The sequence below is a fragment of the Salmo salar genome, chromosome 27 (genome assembly GCF_965601325.2).
Source record: "Salmo salar chromosome 27, fSalSal1, whole genome shotgun sequence".
NCBI lineage: Eukaryota > Metazoa > Chordata > Actinopteri > Salmoniformes > Salmonidae > Salmo > Salmo salar.
Genome location: NC_138317.1, coordinates 11,587,898 through 11,602,427, shown reverse-complemented (window position 1 = coordinate 11,602,427; position 14,530 = coordinate 11,587,898). Strand labels below are relative to the sequence as shown.

The window sequence follows — 14,530 nt, the reverse complement described above, 5'->3', positions numbered from 1 at the left end:
CTTGCAAAGCATGTTAACGTTTTAATCGAACAATTATATTAATCTGACTATCCACAATAATCGCGTTATTGTGTGCTTGTAAATTTACTCACTGCTACATATGGCTTTAATTGCATAATGGAGTTATTACATCAGTGGCATAAGGAACAGTCACTATTCCTCTTGTACACAGTACTTAAAAACGCTCTCAGCTCATTGCTATGCAATTAAAATGCAATTACAGAAGTATTATGTAACAACATGCTAATAAAATGTTGCTCCAAACGTAATTACAGTTTTATTAGAGGCACAATAACAATGTAATGTTAAGTGTTACTGAGAATTCTAACAGTAACAAAATATGGTTATTAAGTTTTAAACTAAATATCCGAAAACTGCCTTCTTCAATCAACTACAGCCAAGGTAGGTGGAAAATCATGTCAGTTTGTATTTTGAGTAACTATCCCTTTTTAAAGATGTTTTGGTGTATGTTTAAAACAAGAACTCGTACCCTCAGATGGACAAAGAGGTTCGAAGTTGTTTTTGCTAAGCATCCAACTTGCTGTTTGCACTGTTTGCAAATGGATGTTGAATTTCTCTGCAGTATTTTTACGTATCATTAAATGAATTGCAGTTTTCAACATTTTCAGTGGCATACAGTCAAGTGGAGCATCACAACTTATTTACTTATTGGTACAAAATATCATTGGTTTGACTGATTATGTACACCTTTGGCAATGGACATTCAGAAGAATGGATATTTACAGAATTTTCAGTCATATTTGATCTACACAATACATTTTTGTCAGATAGATTGGAATAGTATAGGAGATTGTGTCCAATTCATTCTATCTTCAACATGCAGTTCCAGATATAGCCCTGCCAAGACAGAAAATCCAATAGTTTCTGGAAAGTTGTCACTTCCTGAGATCTGCATTCAAATAGTTTTACAAAAATATGAATTTTTGGGATCTGTATGTAAACAGTTCTAGTCACCTTGAAAGTAGCTATTTGCCCACAATAAAAAAAAAGATGACTTTCCACAAAGCATAGTTAAAACTATAGCTCTCCCAGGTCTGGTGTGTGGCCTGCAAGTGCTTTGTGACAGATACAGAGTGCTTGAGTGCATAGCTGAGTGTGGCCATGATTTCATGTGGCCTGAAAGTGTTTGACAGAGTCGTGTGTGTGTATGTATGTGTTTGCGGGATACTCCTTGTCTTGTGTGGTATCGAGTCCCGCCACTAAGTACCTGTCAGGGCCCATAGACATCCATGCGTTCCTTCCACTAGTGTGACAATCTCCGACTAGAGTTCGTCAAACGGCTTCCATTTTACCACACCAGTGTTTGTTTGCTTCCGTCGGGGGCTCGTTTTCCTTCACACCAACCTAGTCACCACAGTAATTAGGCCCAATCATTAGTAACCATTAGCATCAAGCACTGCTCATAAACCAAACGTCAACTCTCTGATTTAATAAGAGCTGTGACCTTTGACTCCAAGACTCGCTTCGTAATCCCTCTGATTATACTACATACAACAGTAGGCGTTTTAAATGGCACAATATTTCAACGCTCTCCGGAGAAGGTTCCGATGGAACGTTCTTTGAATGTTGTGGACGTTTGTGTCTGAATCGATTAGGTTCGCATCTCTCTGAACCGTGTGGCCAGCAGCTGTTAGTCAGTCTGTAGATGTGTTAGAGAACACGGTCGTGTTGTTCCGAGCTAGTGATTAGAAGCCTCGTCTTAATGCAGTTTGATCAGAGCTAATGAGCCGCCACTGTTTACTCTCTGAGGCACTCAGTGTCTTTACCGAGTCTTTCTACTCCGCTGCTTAGTTTGCAGCCCAACATAATGCCTGCTGCGGAACCCACTTAAAGACGTTAATGCGTCTGGCTGCCGCCTGGGCTTGTGTACCTGTATATTATGTGTGTGTGTGTTTTTGATTATTATGTCTATATAGAGAGGTATGTGTGTTTTTGTCTTGATCGGCAGATGCTCTATCTGTTTGTGTTTTGTCAGAATGAGTAACGGCGTTGGGTGTCTTTCTCTGGGGACGTGATTAACAGGGTTTTTGTTGAGTGCGCGTGCGTGTGTGTTGTACCTTACCGTTTGCTCTCTGTCATTCATTAACACTGCTCCTGAACATCAGCGTTCAGTTATAAAAAGCCTCCAGCAACCCGAGGTTAGACGATCTATATAAAGACACGAGAGAAAATTGAGTTTTTGATATTAGTTAAGGCCTTAGATATGGATTCCGATTCATTAGTATGCAGACGTTGTCATAGGTGGATAATTACCACAAAGAGAAAAATGTAATCTGCAATTAAACCGATTTCAGAAGCACTTATTCCACACAAGAGAATAGGTGTGGCTTTCACAGAATGTATTGATGTAATGAAAGCGAAATGCTCTATCAAAACACTTGCATGGAATTAATTGGGTGAGTTCCTTCTATTCAGTAGTACCTTCCAAAACATAAGCCGTGAAGTATTGTTTTTTGATACTGTAAACCGCCATTCAGATTTCTGTATGCTTGCTGGTAATCAGCAATAGCCTAGTAGTTAATACAGCCTTTGTCGCAAACAATGTGGGGTACCGTTTAATATATAGGTATATATTGTTTAGAATGCATTGGCATTTACAGTTCTATATACATTTGATACACAATATTCTATAATTCAATGACTCACTTCCTCTGTATATAAAACAGTCGTTGTTGTCATGGGAATGGCTTTGTTGTACAGCTACTGTACATTCCCTCAGTCATATATAGATATGTACAGATCATGACTGTTTCTCCTGTATATCCTATGACTGTTGGTCTTTTCCCAGCTGCGTGATAACAGCTTCTTACTGCTATCATAACAACAGAGTTGATGTTCACCCCTAGGTTCAACCCTTTCATTGAGTCCAATTATAGGAAATTACAGGTAGAAAAGAATGCAGTTCATTCCAATGTGAAATTCATAGTTTTCTTTTTTTTCGGTCTCCTAGCGATTTCATTTTTTAGATGGTTTCGCAGAAGTCATGAATATAGAATTCTTTAAAAAAAATCCATTTTCCCTTTTGTCGTTTTTTTCGTTCTCCTGCTCCTTCCGCTCGTCTTTCTCTATCTCTCCTCCTCTACCTCGCTCTGTCCATTAAACACACTCCAGCCGTGGCCTCGCAGGGCCTGCCCTTTAGTTCCGCCGTGGTTAGCCATCCCAGAGACCTTTACCGTCGTTAGCGTAGCAAAACCTCATGGCTCGCTACACTATTAGTGGTTAGTGGCTAACAGACTACCTCAGACCGATGCACTCAAGGGAGCTCATTTCTCTCTCTCTCTCTCTCCCATAAGACCATTTCACCCTGTCTTTCTCTCTCTCTTGCTTTCTCTCTTTCTTTCTCTTTCATTCCTCCTCTCCCCTCCTAACCATAGTCTGGGAAACGCAAATTAGATGCTGAAAGACACAAAAATGGGGTTTAAGTGCGCTCCGGGCTTCTCCCTTGATCTGTCCGTTCTCTGAAAAACTCCATTGTGGTAAAACAAGAGGAGTTTTACAGGAGCGGAACGAGAGGTGTGAGGTGATGGATGAGTGTGTAAGGGAGGGAGGGATGATGAAACGTCTGGTTCCCGACAGGCATACCAGGCAGGCTAAGACAAATCAGCTGTTAGTCCTGCAGGGATTGTGTGTAAAGGGGGGTTTGTGTGTGTGTGTGTGTGTGTGTGTGCGCTCACAGTATGTGAGGGGAATTATAGTGAGTGTCGGTGTTGCTGTCGAGAGGTTACAAAGTTCAATGCTAGCATCTCCAGCTGCAACAAATCACTCACAGATAAACAAGCTGTGATGTTGTTTTGCGGGAAGAAAGAGGTGGCCATTTTTGATACTGTTAGTGAAAATACCTGCGTACCTGGGGTGTCTAAACACGACGTAGAATCCACGGCATGCAGTCAAAACAATTCCTAAGAGACTGACTCTCTAAAAGGATAAAGTGAACGGGAAAAAGGCCTGACGCACACTGTCAGTGTATCAGGGTTTAAGCCTATTAGACCGTTTTAGCCCGGCATATGTTTCCTGTGTCGTTGTAACTGCCAATGTTTATATCAGAAACTGAAATGGCATGTAGCAGCAGGAAGAGGAGGAGGGCACTTGGTGGAAGTATGTGTTTCTGCTGTCCTTGTGCGTGGGTCTGTCTGACTGTGTTTCTGTGTCCCTTTTGTGTCTGTTTGTATGCGAGAGGAAGGTCACTCAGTGTGGGGGGGGCCCTTGAGCTGAGAGGAGGGTCAGAGGCCTGTCTACCCAGAGCTAGAGGGCCAGCAGTGGCTGGATGAGAGTGTGTGGGCTGTGATTCGCTGTGGCACTGGATGGCAGGAAACATACTGCTGTCTGCGGAGGAGGGAGGGAGTAGAGGAGATCAGTGTCACAGTGAGGGGCGCACACACACACACACAGAGGAGGACAGACAGAAGGATATAGCGACACATTCTGACACACAAACATGCAGTGTCACTGACTGACCTCAGCTTAATCTCCAGACAGTTAAAATGCACAGGGGCCAACAGGGGAGGGATCGCAGTAAATTAGCTTTGGCTCTGCTTGATGCTACTAGGCACAAGCAGCGGTGGCCACTAAGACATGCCAGTATAAATGCCTGTTGATCTGGAGACACACAGCTCAGTGGAACGTAAAACCTTCTGCTTCATGCCCTTCTGAGCTACACACACACACACACACACACACTGCTCTCTTGACCTGATAAACCCTCCGTGGCCCCGCAAACACCCAGGCCTCATTACCTATGCGGAAGGTTACCAGGTAAAAGGCGGCAGCCGCGGCCCCCGAAGCCCAGCCCTGGTCCACTTGACCCAGATAAGTGACAGTCGCTGGGTACGTGATCTGTTTTCAGGTAAAGATCAGGGGACGTGGGCCACGCTGGAGCCGAAATGAAGTGGCTGTTGCTGTCTCGCGCCTATTTGACCTAGTTTGATCCCTGGGAATGGAACGGTTGGAGGCGTTTTGCAATGACGATAAACTCATTTCAGTTTTATTTTTGTGAGAAACACTTTTTTTCTGGTCCAGTCATGCTATTTGAGGAAGCGAACTTGGAGAGTGTTTTTAATCCACTAAGTGGCAGAACGATGGAGGGAAACCAAAACGCATGGGGAGAGTTGACCGGCACGGAAAAAAAGAGAGGATCTCTGGCAATTGATAGGGTTTAAAAGTGTAGCTATTAAGACTAAGCGGGACATAAAATGCTGAGACACTCAAGCGCACAGATACACATGCAGAGAAGGGCGGGTGTGTTTCTGAGTGTTACCACGAGGCGTCATGATCCAATGACTATTGGTGCTGAAGGTCTCCGTGTGTGTGTTTTGCGTGTGGCTTGCGTTGTGTTGCTCACTGGTGAGCAATGGGTCAAGATAAGATGTAGGCTCATTGGACGCTAAAGAGTCCAGGAGAGCAACACTCCTGCGAGCCTGTTCTCCAATCACAGACGGCCCCGCAAAGTAAGTGTGTGTGTGTGCGTGTGTGTGTGTGCGTGTGTGTGTGTGCGTGTGTGTGTGTGCGTGTGTGTGTGTGCGTGTGTGCGTGTGTGTGTGTGTGTGTGTGTGTGTGTGTGTGTGAGGGTTTGGCTTGGTGGAGCAGGCGGGAAGCCGAGAACACGCTAGGTCACTAAGGTGGTCGGGGAGAGAGAAAGAGGGAGGGAGGAGGGGAGGCTCATGTCAGGGGTAATCCAGTTTTGGCCTCTAAGCACAAGGCAATGTTTGACTTCATATTACATTGAAGCTTTTAAAGTCTTCTCTCTCGCTTTCCCTCTCCATTCTTTATCCTGTCTTTCCCTCCTTCGCTCCCCCTCTAGCTCCACCACTTACTGTACAAGACCTATTTTGAAAAAGGAGAGGAAGAAATCGTTTTTTTTAGTGGTTAGTTTTTGAACTATGAGGTAATTATGTAGAATTTGAACGTGTGTGTGTGCGTATGTACGACTAAGAGAACATTTCAGAGCTTGCTTGCCAGTGAAGGGAAAGTGAGCAATGGAGTGTGAGAGAGAGGGATGGAGACAGACAGAGCGAGAGAGAGAATGTCCCAGTTGGGAGTTTTGCGGAGGAGTGTAGCAGCAGAATGCCAATGGCAATGAGAGCCAGGCCGACTGTGAGGGGTTGTTTCGCTAGTTGTTCCTCCCTGTCACTTAAACCGTATCCCAGAGAGACGCTGGACCTTTTACAGTCTGCCTCTATTGGCCCCACTTCAGAGCCTTCGCACCCCTGTCGCTCTCCTCTGCCCTCCCTCCTAGCACCATCCTTCCCTCCCATCTCTCTCTCCATCCTCACACATCTTATGTATATACAGTGCGTTCGAAAAGTATTCAGACCCCTTGACTTTTGATACGTTACAGCCTTATTCTAAAATGGATTACATTACATTTTTTCCTCATCAATCTACTCTAAATACCCCATGATGACAAAGCAAAAACAGTTTTTTTGAATTTTTTGAAAATGTGTTAAAGAAAAATATTCACATTTACATAAGTATTCAGACCCTTTACTCTGTATTTTGTTGAAGCACCTTTGGCAGTGATTACAACATTGGGTCTTCTTGGGTATGACGCTACAAGCTTGGCACTACAGTATTTGGGGAGTTTCTCCCATTTCTCTTGCAGATCCTCTCAAACTCTGTCAGGTTGGTTAGGGAACGTCGCTGCACAGCTATTTTCAGGTCTCTCCAGAGATTTTTGTCCGGGCTCTGGCTGGGCCACTCAAGGATATTTAGAGCCACTCCTGTGTTGTCTTGACTGTGTGCTTAGGGTCATTGTCCTGTTGTAAGGTGAGCCATCGCCCCAGTCTCTGGAGCTCTGTCAGAGTGACCATCGGGTTGTTGGTCACCTCCCTGACCAAGGCCCTTCTCCCCCGATTGCTCAGTTTGCCCGGGTGGCCACTGTGTGGACCTTCAATGCTGCAGACATTTTTTTTGTACCCTTCCCCAGATCTGTGCCTCGACACAATCCTGTCTCGGAGCTCTACAGGCAATTCCTTTGACCTCATGGCTTGGTTTTTGCTCTGACATGCACTGTCAACTGTGGGACCTTATATAGATGTGTGTGCTTTTCCAAATCATGTCCAATCAGTTGAATTTACCACAGGTTGACTCCAATCAAGTTGTAGAAACATCTCAAGCATGATCAATGGAAACAGGAGCTCAATTTCTAGTCTCATAGCAAAGGGTCTGAATACTAATGTAAATAAGGTATTTCTGTTTTTATATTTAATACATTTGCAAATATTTATAAAAACCTGTTTTCGCTTTGTCATTATGGGGTATTGTGTGTAGATTGATGAGAAATATTTCATCCATTTTAGAATAAGGCTGTAATTTTAACAAAATGTGGGTTCGGGATAGTCTCATTCTTTCAATCTGGGCTGACAGGATGGTTTTACACACTGAATGGTATTGGTAAGTGACTCAACTGGGAGAGATATGGGGTAGAATATGTTAGGATGACTGGGTAGGAGTGTGTGTGTGGCTGGGGGTCTTAGTGTGTGTTTGAGTGTGCTACGGGGTTTGTCTATTCACATCTGTTATGTGAGCTAATCAGTCTCCGATGACATCCTCTCGCTCTCCACTCCACCACGCCCCATTCTTGTATCCACCCTGACAAAATCTGATCCCAGTCCTTTTTCTCTCTCCCCCCTCTCTTCTTACCCCACCCTGTCTTGGCCCTCGTTCTCTGCCAAACCCGTGGGTATCGGGTGGGTGGGCACCCCCTATCGTTACCTTCACCCCCTATCGTTACCTTCCTTTTCCCAGCCAACACAATTGTCTGTTTCTTTACCTCCTTCCCTCAGCCCTCCCGTCCTTCAAACAGGGTTATATTCATCAGGCACCAAACATAAGAAAACAGACTGAAACAGGGATGGGTGTATCTGGACTTGACCAATAACGGCAGCTTGTTTTTCTTTTTCCGTCAATAATTGTTTTAAGACCAGTTCATTTCCTCCATGTTAGACTGCTTGTTTTTGATGCAGTAACTAACATGACTCATTATTCATTGAAAATACAGTTAATTATTATCGGAGAACATTAATGGTAAACGCTGCTAATGTAAACGCTGATACCCAGCACATCAGATCAGCAGCTAGGGTACCCACAGAGGGATGCCAATAGGTTGGAGGGGCAGGGGGGGGGGGGGGGGTTCTGTCTGTATAGGAGTGTGTGTCCGCGGATCCAGCTTTGAGAATGAGAGAGAGAGAGAGAGAGAGAGAGAGAGAGAGAGCAATTCAGGACCGAGCCCTGGCCACCGCCCCATATCTCCCTCCTTCCCTTCTCCATTTCATGTTTACGCGCTAGCAAATGATTGACGCTGACCGGTCTCTTTTCGGCTGTGACTGCCGTTGTAGGAGTGTGTCCCCAGCATAGATGCAGCAGACTCCCCTACACCTACACAGCTAACAGATGCGCGAGTCTGCGCCGCTCCCAGTGGAATCGCCCGTAGTCGGAATCTCTGATATGGATGCAAGCCGGAGTGAGAATCCACAAAGTAATTTATGCTCTCACTCACTCACTCTCAGCAGCGAGGTGTTCGCTTGGCAACAGCACACCACCATGTGGCTGAAAAGAGGAAGTAGACCGCCATTATGCTCCAATGTGATATTGAGGATAATAGCGGTCTAGTGGCCATCTGTGGAAACTGCAAGCTAGTTAAAACCAACATAATGAGAGGCTTTTACATTTAATTTAGATGCCTCACTCAGCCTCAAAGCCCTCTGGAAATCACAAACATAGGCATAATTGAGCAAGTAGCCAGAGGTCAACTCAGAACATCGGCGGATGATAAGATGTGTGGCAGGCATTAAATGCCTAACAGAGCTTATTTCCTGGCATGTGTTCAATGGTGAGAAACCTTCTGGATGTTGCAGAGAGAAATAGAGTGAACAGTCATGTCTGTTCTGTGTGACACATTTCCATCGGAATGTTCCGTAACATCCTCCTGAACAGACCCCCCGTGTTCTTCAGTTCAGCTGTTTTCATTTAACACTTCTGATTGGATTCTGATTCTAACAGCTCATGTTCCCCCAGCCCTTATCACAAGGAGTAATGACACATATATTTGAATTGGACGAAATCCTAAGTCCCCCCCCCCCGCGTCTAATTCTCTTTCAGAGCAGCGAAAGAAAACAGCAGGGCCGTCGACGGCTGGCATCATCGGAGGCATCATTGGTGTGGTCCTCTTGCTGGTGATCGTGGGCGCTGTCGTCATGCTGGTCCGCAAACGCAAGCAGAACGCAGAGAACGGAGAGTGAGTGTCCCGCTCTCAGAAAATGGTCCCTTTTTAGGACACTCTTAGCGATTTCTCAGTCTTTTTTTTCTTTCTCCTCAATATGTACGACTTAGCAAATCCCCATCTTTCCTCCCATCAATGAAGTTTTACTCACTCCAAACCTGTTAGGTGTGGACAGAGCGAGTTGCACTAACCTCTCCCCCTGCCTTCTTTTCTCTCATCCAATCAGTGGTCCTCCCAAGCACAAGCCCCCTCCGCCTGTGAAGACCGGCAGCTCCACGGAGATGGTGAGTGGTCCACGTTCCCTGTCACTCAGGGCTCGTTATTATTGAAGGTCATAAACCACATGGAGTGCAGTTCGTAATGGGGGCTAATGGCTATTGATTTGGAGATGAGTGGCCCAGTTCTCTGACTTTACCCACAGCTGAACAAGCATGTCACGGACCCAGTGACGAAGGAGGTGACGGAGACCCAGCCTTTAAGTAAGGTCTACTACGAGACCAGCGGAGAGCCTGTTACGGTAAGAGGGCATCCTCCAATCGCCATTCTCCGGGTCCTGATCATTAGGTCACACCAGAAAACCCCCAAAAATGAATGTTTCCTATTGTACTTTAGTCCAGGTAGTTACTCCATGTTTCAGACTGTTGTCTGCCTTTTGGGTGCCTTATGAACACAACCCGGACTGTCTCCATTTTCACACAGTGCTGTTTACTGTCGTTGATTTACTACGTTTACCCTTCATGAGGTACAACTGGCTGCTTTCTAGACTCTGGATTCGTCTCTATCGTCAGATTACTCACCTGTTTGTACTATATTATAACATTGTGCCTGCATGGTCCCTCAACATCTTGACTATTTTGGAAGCGAAAAGGTTATTTTAAGCTATTGTGAAACTATGGTCAAGGAGTGGATTTTGTCTATACCACAGTTGATGTCATTTTCTCCAGAGTTGTTGTTGTTGCTGGTTCAACCGGGATCTGTTGCTGTTACAGGATCTGGATGCCTGCGACGATGACGACGATAACACCCGTGGGGGTGGGGCTGCTAATGGCGGCGGCCCTGCTGTCCTGGAGGACTCGATACAGTATGCCGATATCGACGACACGCTAAATGACGGAGCGCTGCCGCCGTACTCCGGCGCGGACGGTCACCACGTCGACGAGCCGCCGTCGACCACTGTGGCCCGAGGAGAAAGCTTTGTGTCGGCAGCCATGTATGTTTAGCAGATGACGTTTTAGCCTCCGTGACGATGACAACAACAACAACATCAACAACGTGCCTGTAGACCCAGGAAGTTCTGGACCTATCGGCACAACTCCAGCCTCCCGATGTGGTCAGATCCTAAATGCAGTGTTTACTACTCTTGTGATTCCGGAAAGGTCACCAAAGGTCACCGGAAACACAATTCAAAATATCACCAGAATTATCACTCGAAACTGGTTGTTTGAATGTTGCAGTGTTATACTTAAGCAATAAGGACCAGAGATGGTGTAGTATATGACCAATATACCATGGCTAAGGGCTGTTCTTCTGGGTACAGCCCTTAGCCGTGGTATATTGGCCATATACTACAAACCCTCGAGGTGCCTTAATGCTATTATAAACTGGTTACCAACGTAATTAGAACTGTGGTATACGGTCTGATATACCACAGCTTTCAGCCAATCAGCATTCAGGGCTCGAACCACCCGGTTTATAATGTACAGTAAGCATCCTCAGACCGAAATGCCGTTTTATGGCAGTATGAACAGAATGAGGTTGTCACTGCTTTATAACATTGCACCATGACAAAGTTTAAGAATCTGACTTTTTGGGTTCAATCTAAATTGCAAGAGCTGGCAATACTGCGTTGTTAGGGAAACAAAGTGTGACATCTTTGTTTACAGCAAAGCACACAATGCAAACACAATTATCAATGAGCGTGCAATCTCCCCCCACACACAGGAAAGATGAACATTTAAGTCAAATTAAGTTAAAATTATAAGGATTGTATTTTCAGTGTCAAAATACCCAGCATATATTGGAAAATACTGCCATTAGTACCAATTTATGTAGATGGTGGCTATTATACGCTATAATATATGCTGTTTATTTTACACACAGTGAAATATGTATTGAAATCTTTTCTATTTTAGTCTTATTCTAAAGCCTTTTATGTACCTAACCACAAATGTGCAAAACATCATTGATGAACAATTATGTGAGACCGTGTCAAGTTGGTCAAAGATGTCAAAGTGAACCAAATTATCAACGAACACTGTAAATAATATTGCTGATTTAATATATTGTCGGTGAAATGTGTGCACATTAAAAAAAACAACGAGTGTAGGTGTTTTCAGAACCTCTTTGTATAGGGGTGTCAGTTTCCATGTGAAATTGAAAAAGAAAAAGTATACATTTAACTTTAACGGGTATTGAGGTTGTCAGTCACAAGGCTTATGTTTTGAATCTAAAAATGCTGTGTGGATTTTAGTCCTTATAACTCGGCATGGCATGATCGGTGGCTTGTTTCAATCAGTTGGCTCACTTTTTTTTCTCCCAAGGCTACTTAGACACCAGGGCTTATACTTTTTGAATGTTGTCGACGTCTGCGTTCCTCCATCGTATCGTTTACTTCGAGCACAAACACATGGATATAGAGCAGCGGGTGATTTAGGCCGTACAGAAGGCGCACAGCACGACTTGATAAAGCTTTTTGCTGATACATAAATCAGTCAGCATATGACTGTTCTTTCCACGGGGTGCTTAATGCAGGGTGCAATAAACAAAGAGTTGAATGTAACTCTTGCTGAGGAATGGGAACAAATCATTGGTTCTGGCTGTTCCAAAGAGCTTGAGAGTCGCACAATTCCACGAGGGCATTGATCTGTCTGTGTCACCTCAACAGACGGAGACAAGCAAGGCTATATTCGCTAAGTACATTAGCTTGTTGAATAAAAAAAAAACGACGCAAAGAAAAATACAAAAATGAGCAAAAAGCACATGTAGATATGTAAGTAAATAAATAGATACTATGACACTAATGATTGCTAGACAGATGTAGAAAAATAGATATGGTATATAGACTGCTAGGTAGACGGACTGGTAGACGGGTACACGAACACAGAGAAGTAGAACACAGTAGTTACTGCCTATCCCATTGTGCTTTATTCCATCACAGTCAGTGCTCCACTGCACTACTGTCATTATTTTTTGATGTGACAATCACTTTGAAAACAACTTTCATTGGCTTTTGGTGGCACTTCGGTCTCTATGGTGTTTCTTTTAAAGATAATGTCTGCATGCTGCATGGAACTATGGGTAGCTCAACTTCTTCTCTGTGCAAAAAGACTCATGCTGCCATTTTGAAAACGTATGGCTGTGGGCGGCGGGCTCGCATAAAGTGGTACAGTGTCAGACAATCACATCTGAATTTTATAGCCCTTACACAGGTCAGAGTTCAAAGGGAAATTAATTGTGCATTTTTTTATTTGCTTTTATAAACTGTGATTCCATCTTCTTTTTTTAAATTGTATTTATTGCTTCATATTGCCGTCGGAAATATATTGTACTGTTTTGTGTATTGCCTATAAAAAGAGCCTCAAAATTTAAGATGTGTTGATATGTTGAGCTTAGAAAACGACAATCGTTGGGCCCCTTGGGTTTGTTATTATCAAAGACCAATGAGTCAGCATTCTGTTTTAGTTCTGTTGTTTTATACTCAAGGCATCTGATAACGTTTTCTCGCTGCAGCATTAGTTGCAGTGTGTGTTTGCCAAGCGCTTTGCCTCCGTCCCGATAGGTTTAATGCCAAAAATACAAACTGTGAATGTTAGTGATAATGCTAATCTGAATCCGGTCTTCTTCCTTCCCCGCTTGTTTAATTATCTCACATTCACTGTCGCTTTTCTTTTCATCACCAAGCCAGATGTGCCTTCGTTACTTTATTTTTAGCTTGTTCACTTACACATTTGTTTCTGTCTTAGAAAATAAATATGAGATGAAAAAAAAAATATGGGGTTACCTCTGATTGTGGAAAGCCAAACACTTGAGATCATTGTGATTAGTTTTTTTTAAAACATGTTCTTAATTTCCCTTTTTTCTTTTTCATTTGCTTTTTTGAAAGCATATTATGTTTTAAGGATCATTGTCTTGTCGAATAAAATGTAAACCAAAGGCCCTGAATTGTCTCGCTGTATTCTCTTAAACTTCTATTGAGTCACAACGACCTCCAGTCCTTTAAGGCTCCTAAATGACCAACCACTGACGGCGTCACATCCAGTGGCGCTATAATGTCCAGTGGTAGCTGACACTGATTGCCCTTCGTTGCCCCTGGACAAGTATGTGTCTGTTACCATTCTATAGCCAGCACCCAAGTGATATAGCCTGGCCTGAGAACTGTCACCATGCATTTGTTAACCTCTGTCTTTAATTAGTGTTATAGGTCTATAGCCTGCGGGGGGGGGGGGGGGGGGGGGGGTCAACATCACAGAACATGTTTTAAGATCATTTTCAGCTAGTACAACATCCAGAATTTCAGCCCCAGAGCACTTTTCAAAGCGGCAGGTACTTTCACACTTTAACTAAAAAAACATCATAAAACATGGCAAATTACAGTATGTCTGAGATTTGTGTGTAAACATATCCTCTGGAGGCTCAAGCACAGACAAATCCAGGAGTATTATTTTAGCCGCGAAAAATGTTAGACGTGCTAGACGTGCTGCTTGTGAAAATGGTCATTTTTGAGCTACTGAGCCAGGCATGCGAACACGTGTTGAAGCCCATCTTAAACAGATTAGGGAGCGTTAAAAGGTGCAGTCTGGGATTTGTTTTGTCAGCAAAACGGCTGCCCGTCACTTGTTTTGATAGACAGGTGAGGGATGAGGCTGGGGAAATATAACCCCCTCCAATGAATCCTCAAATTCATAAATGGTACTCTTGCTGCGAGGACTGTCAGTCCATGACATTCACATGATAATTGTAAATATACTTTAAAGTTATACGTTGTTTACAAAGACACTGTTTTATAATGGAATAAAACAACCTTACATTTTGGGACTTGATAGAAGACAGTTGTGCTGAACTCATGATGCATTTCTAAATGATATTCCACAGGAATCAATGGAGATATATAATTCATTTAAATGATTTAATGATGGCTGTAAATATCACAGATTGCGGTTTTAAATGAGACGGGAACCAAAATGATGCTAATGCTACATCACTACCCCTTGTATTGAAGATGGCGGATGTGTCTGATATTAAAGCACTTCCAATTATGGTTCGAGTGCTTAGTTGTGGAGATGAAATATATTC

At 43.7% G+C, this 14,530-nt stretch overlaps 1 protein-coding gene across 2 annotated transcripts in view; it reads left to right on the top strand.

The window, feature by feature from the left end:
- The window catches only part of LOC106588412 (poliovirus receptor), an 82,496-nt gene extending 69,097 nt beyond the window's left edge, over positions 1-13,399 (top strand). The window contains exons 7-11 of one of the 2 annotated variants that reach the window (XR_014382902.1): positions 9,118-9,253; positions 9,465-9,522; positions 9,660-9,755; positions 10,228-10,723; positions 10,783-13,399. Coding sequence is in view for 1 of the 2 variants with exons in the window: in XM_082970012.1 (XP_082826138.1) it covers positions 9,118-9,253; positions 9,465-9,522; positions 9,660-9,755; positions 10,228-10,458 (521 nt within the window). In the remaining variant the exon portion in view is untranslated. Of the gene's footprint in view, positions 1-9,117; positions 9,254-9,464; positions 9,523-9,659; positions 9,756-10,227 lie in introns of both variants that reach the window. The other variant, XM_082970012.1, reaches the window with a different exon arrangement.
- The last annotated feature ends 1,131 nt before the right edge of the window (positions 13,400-14,530 follow it).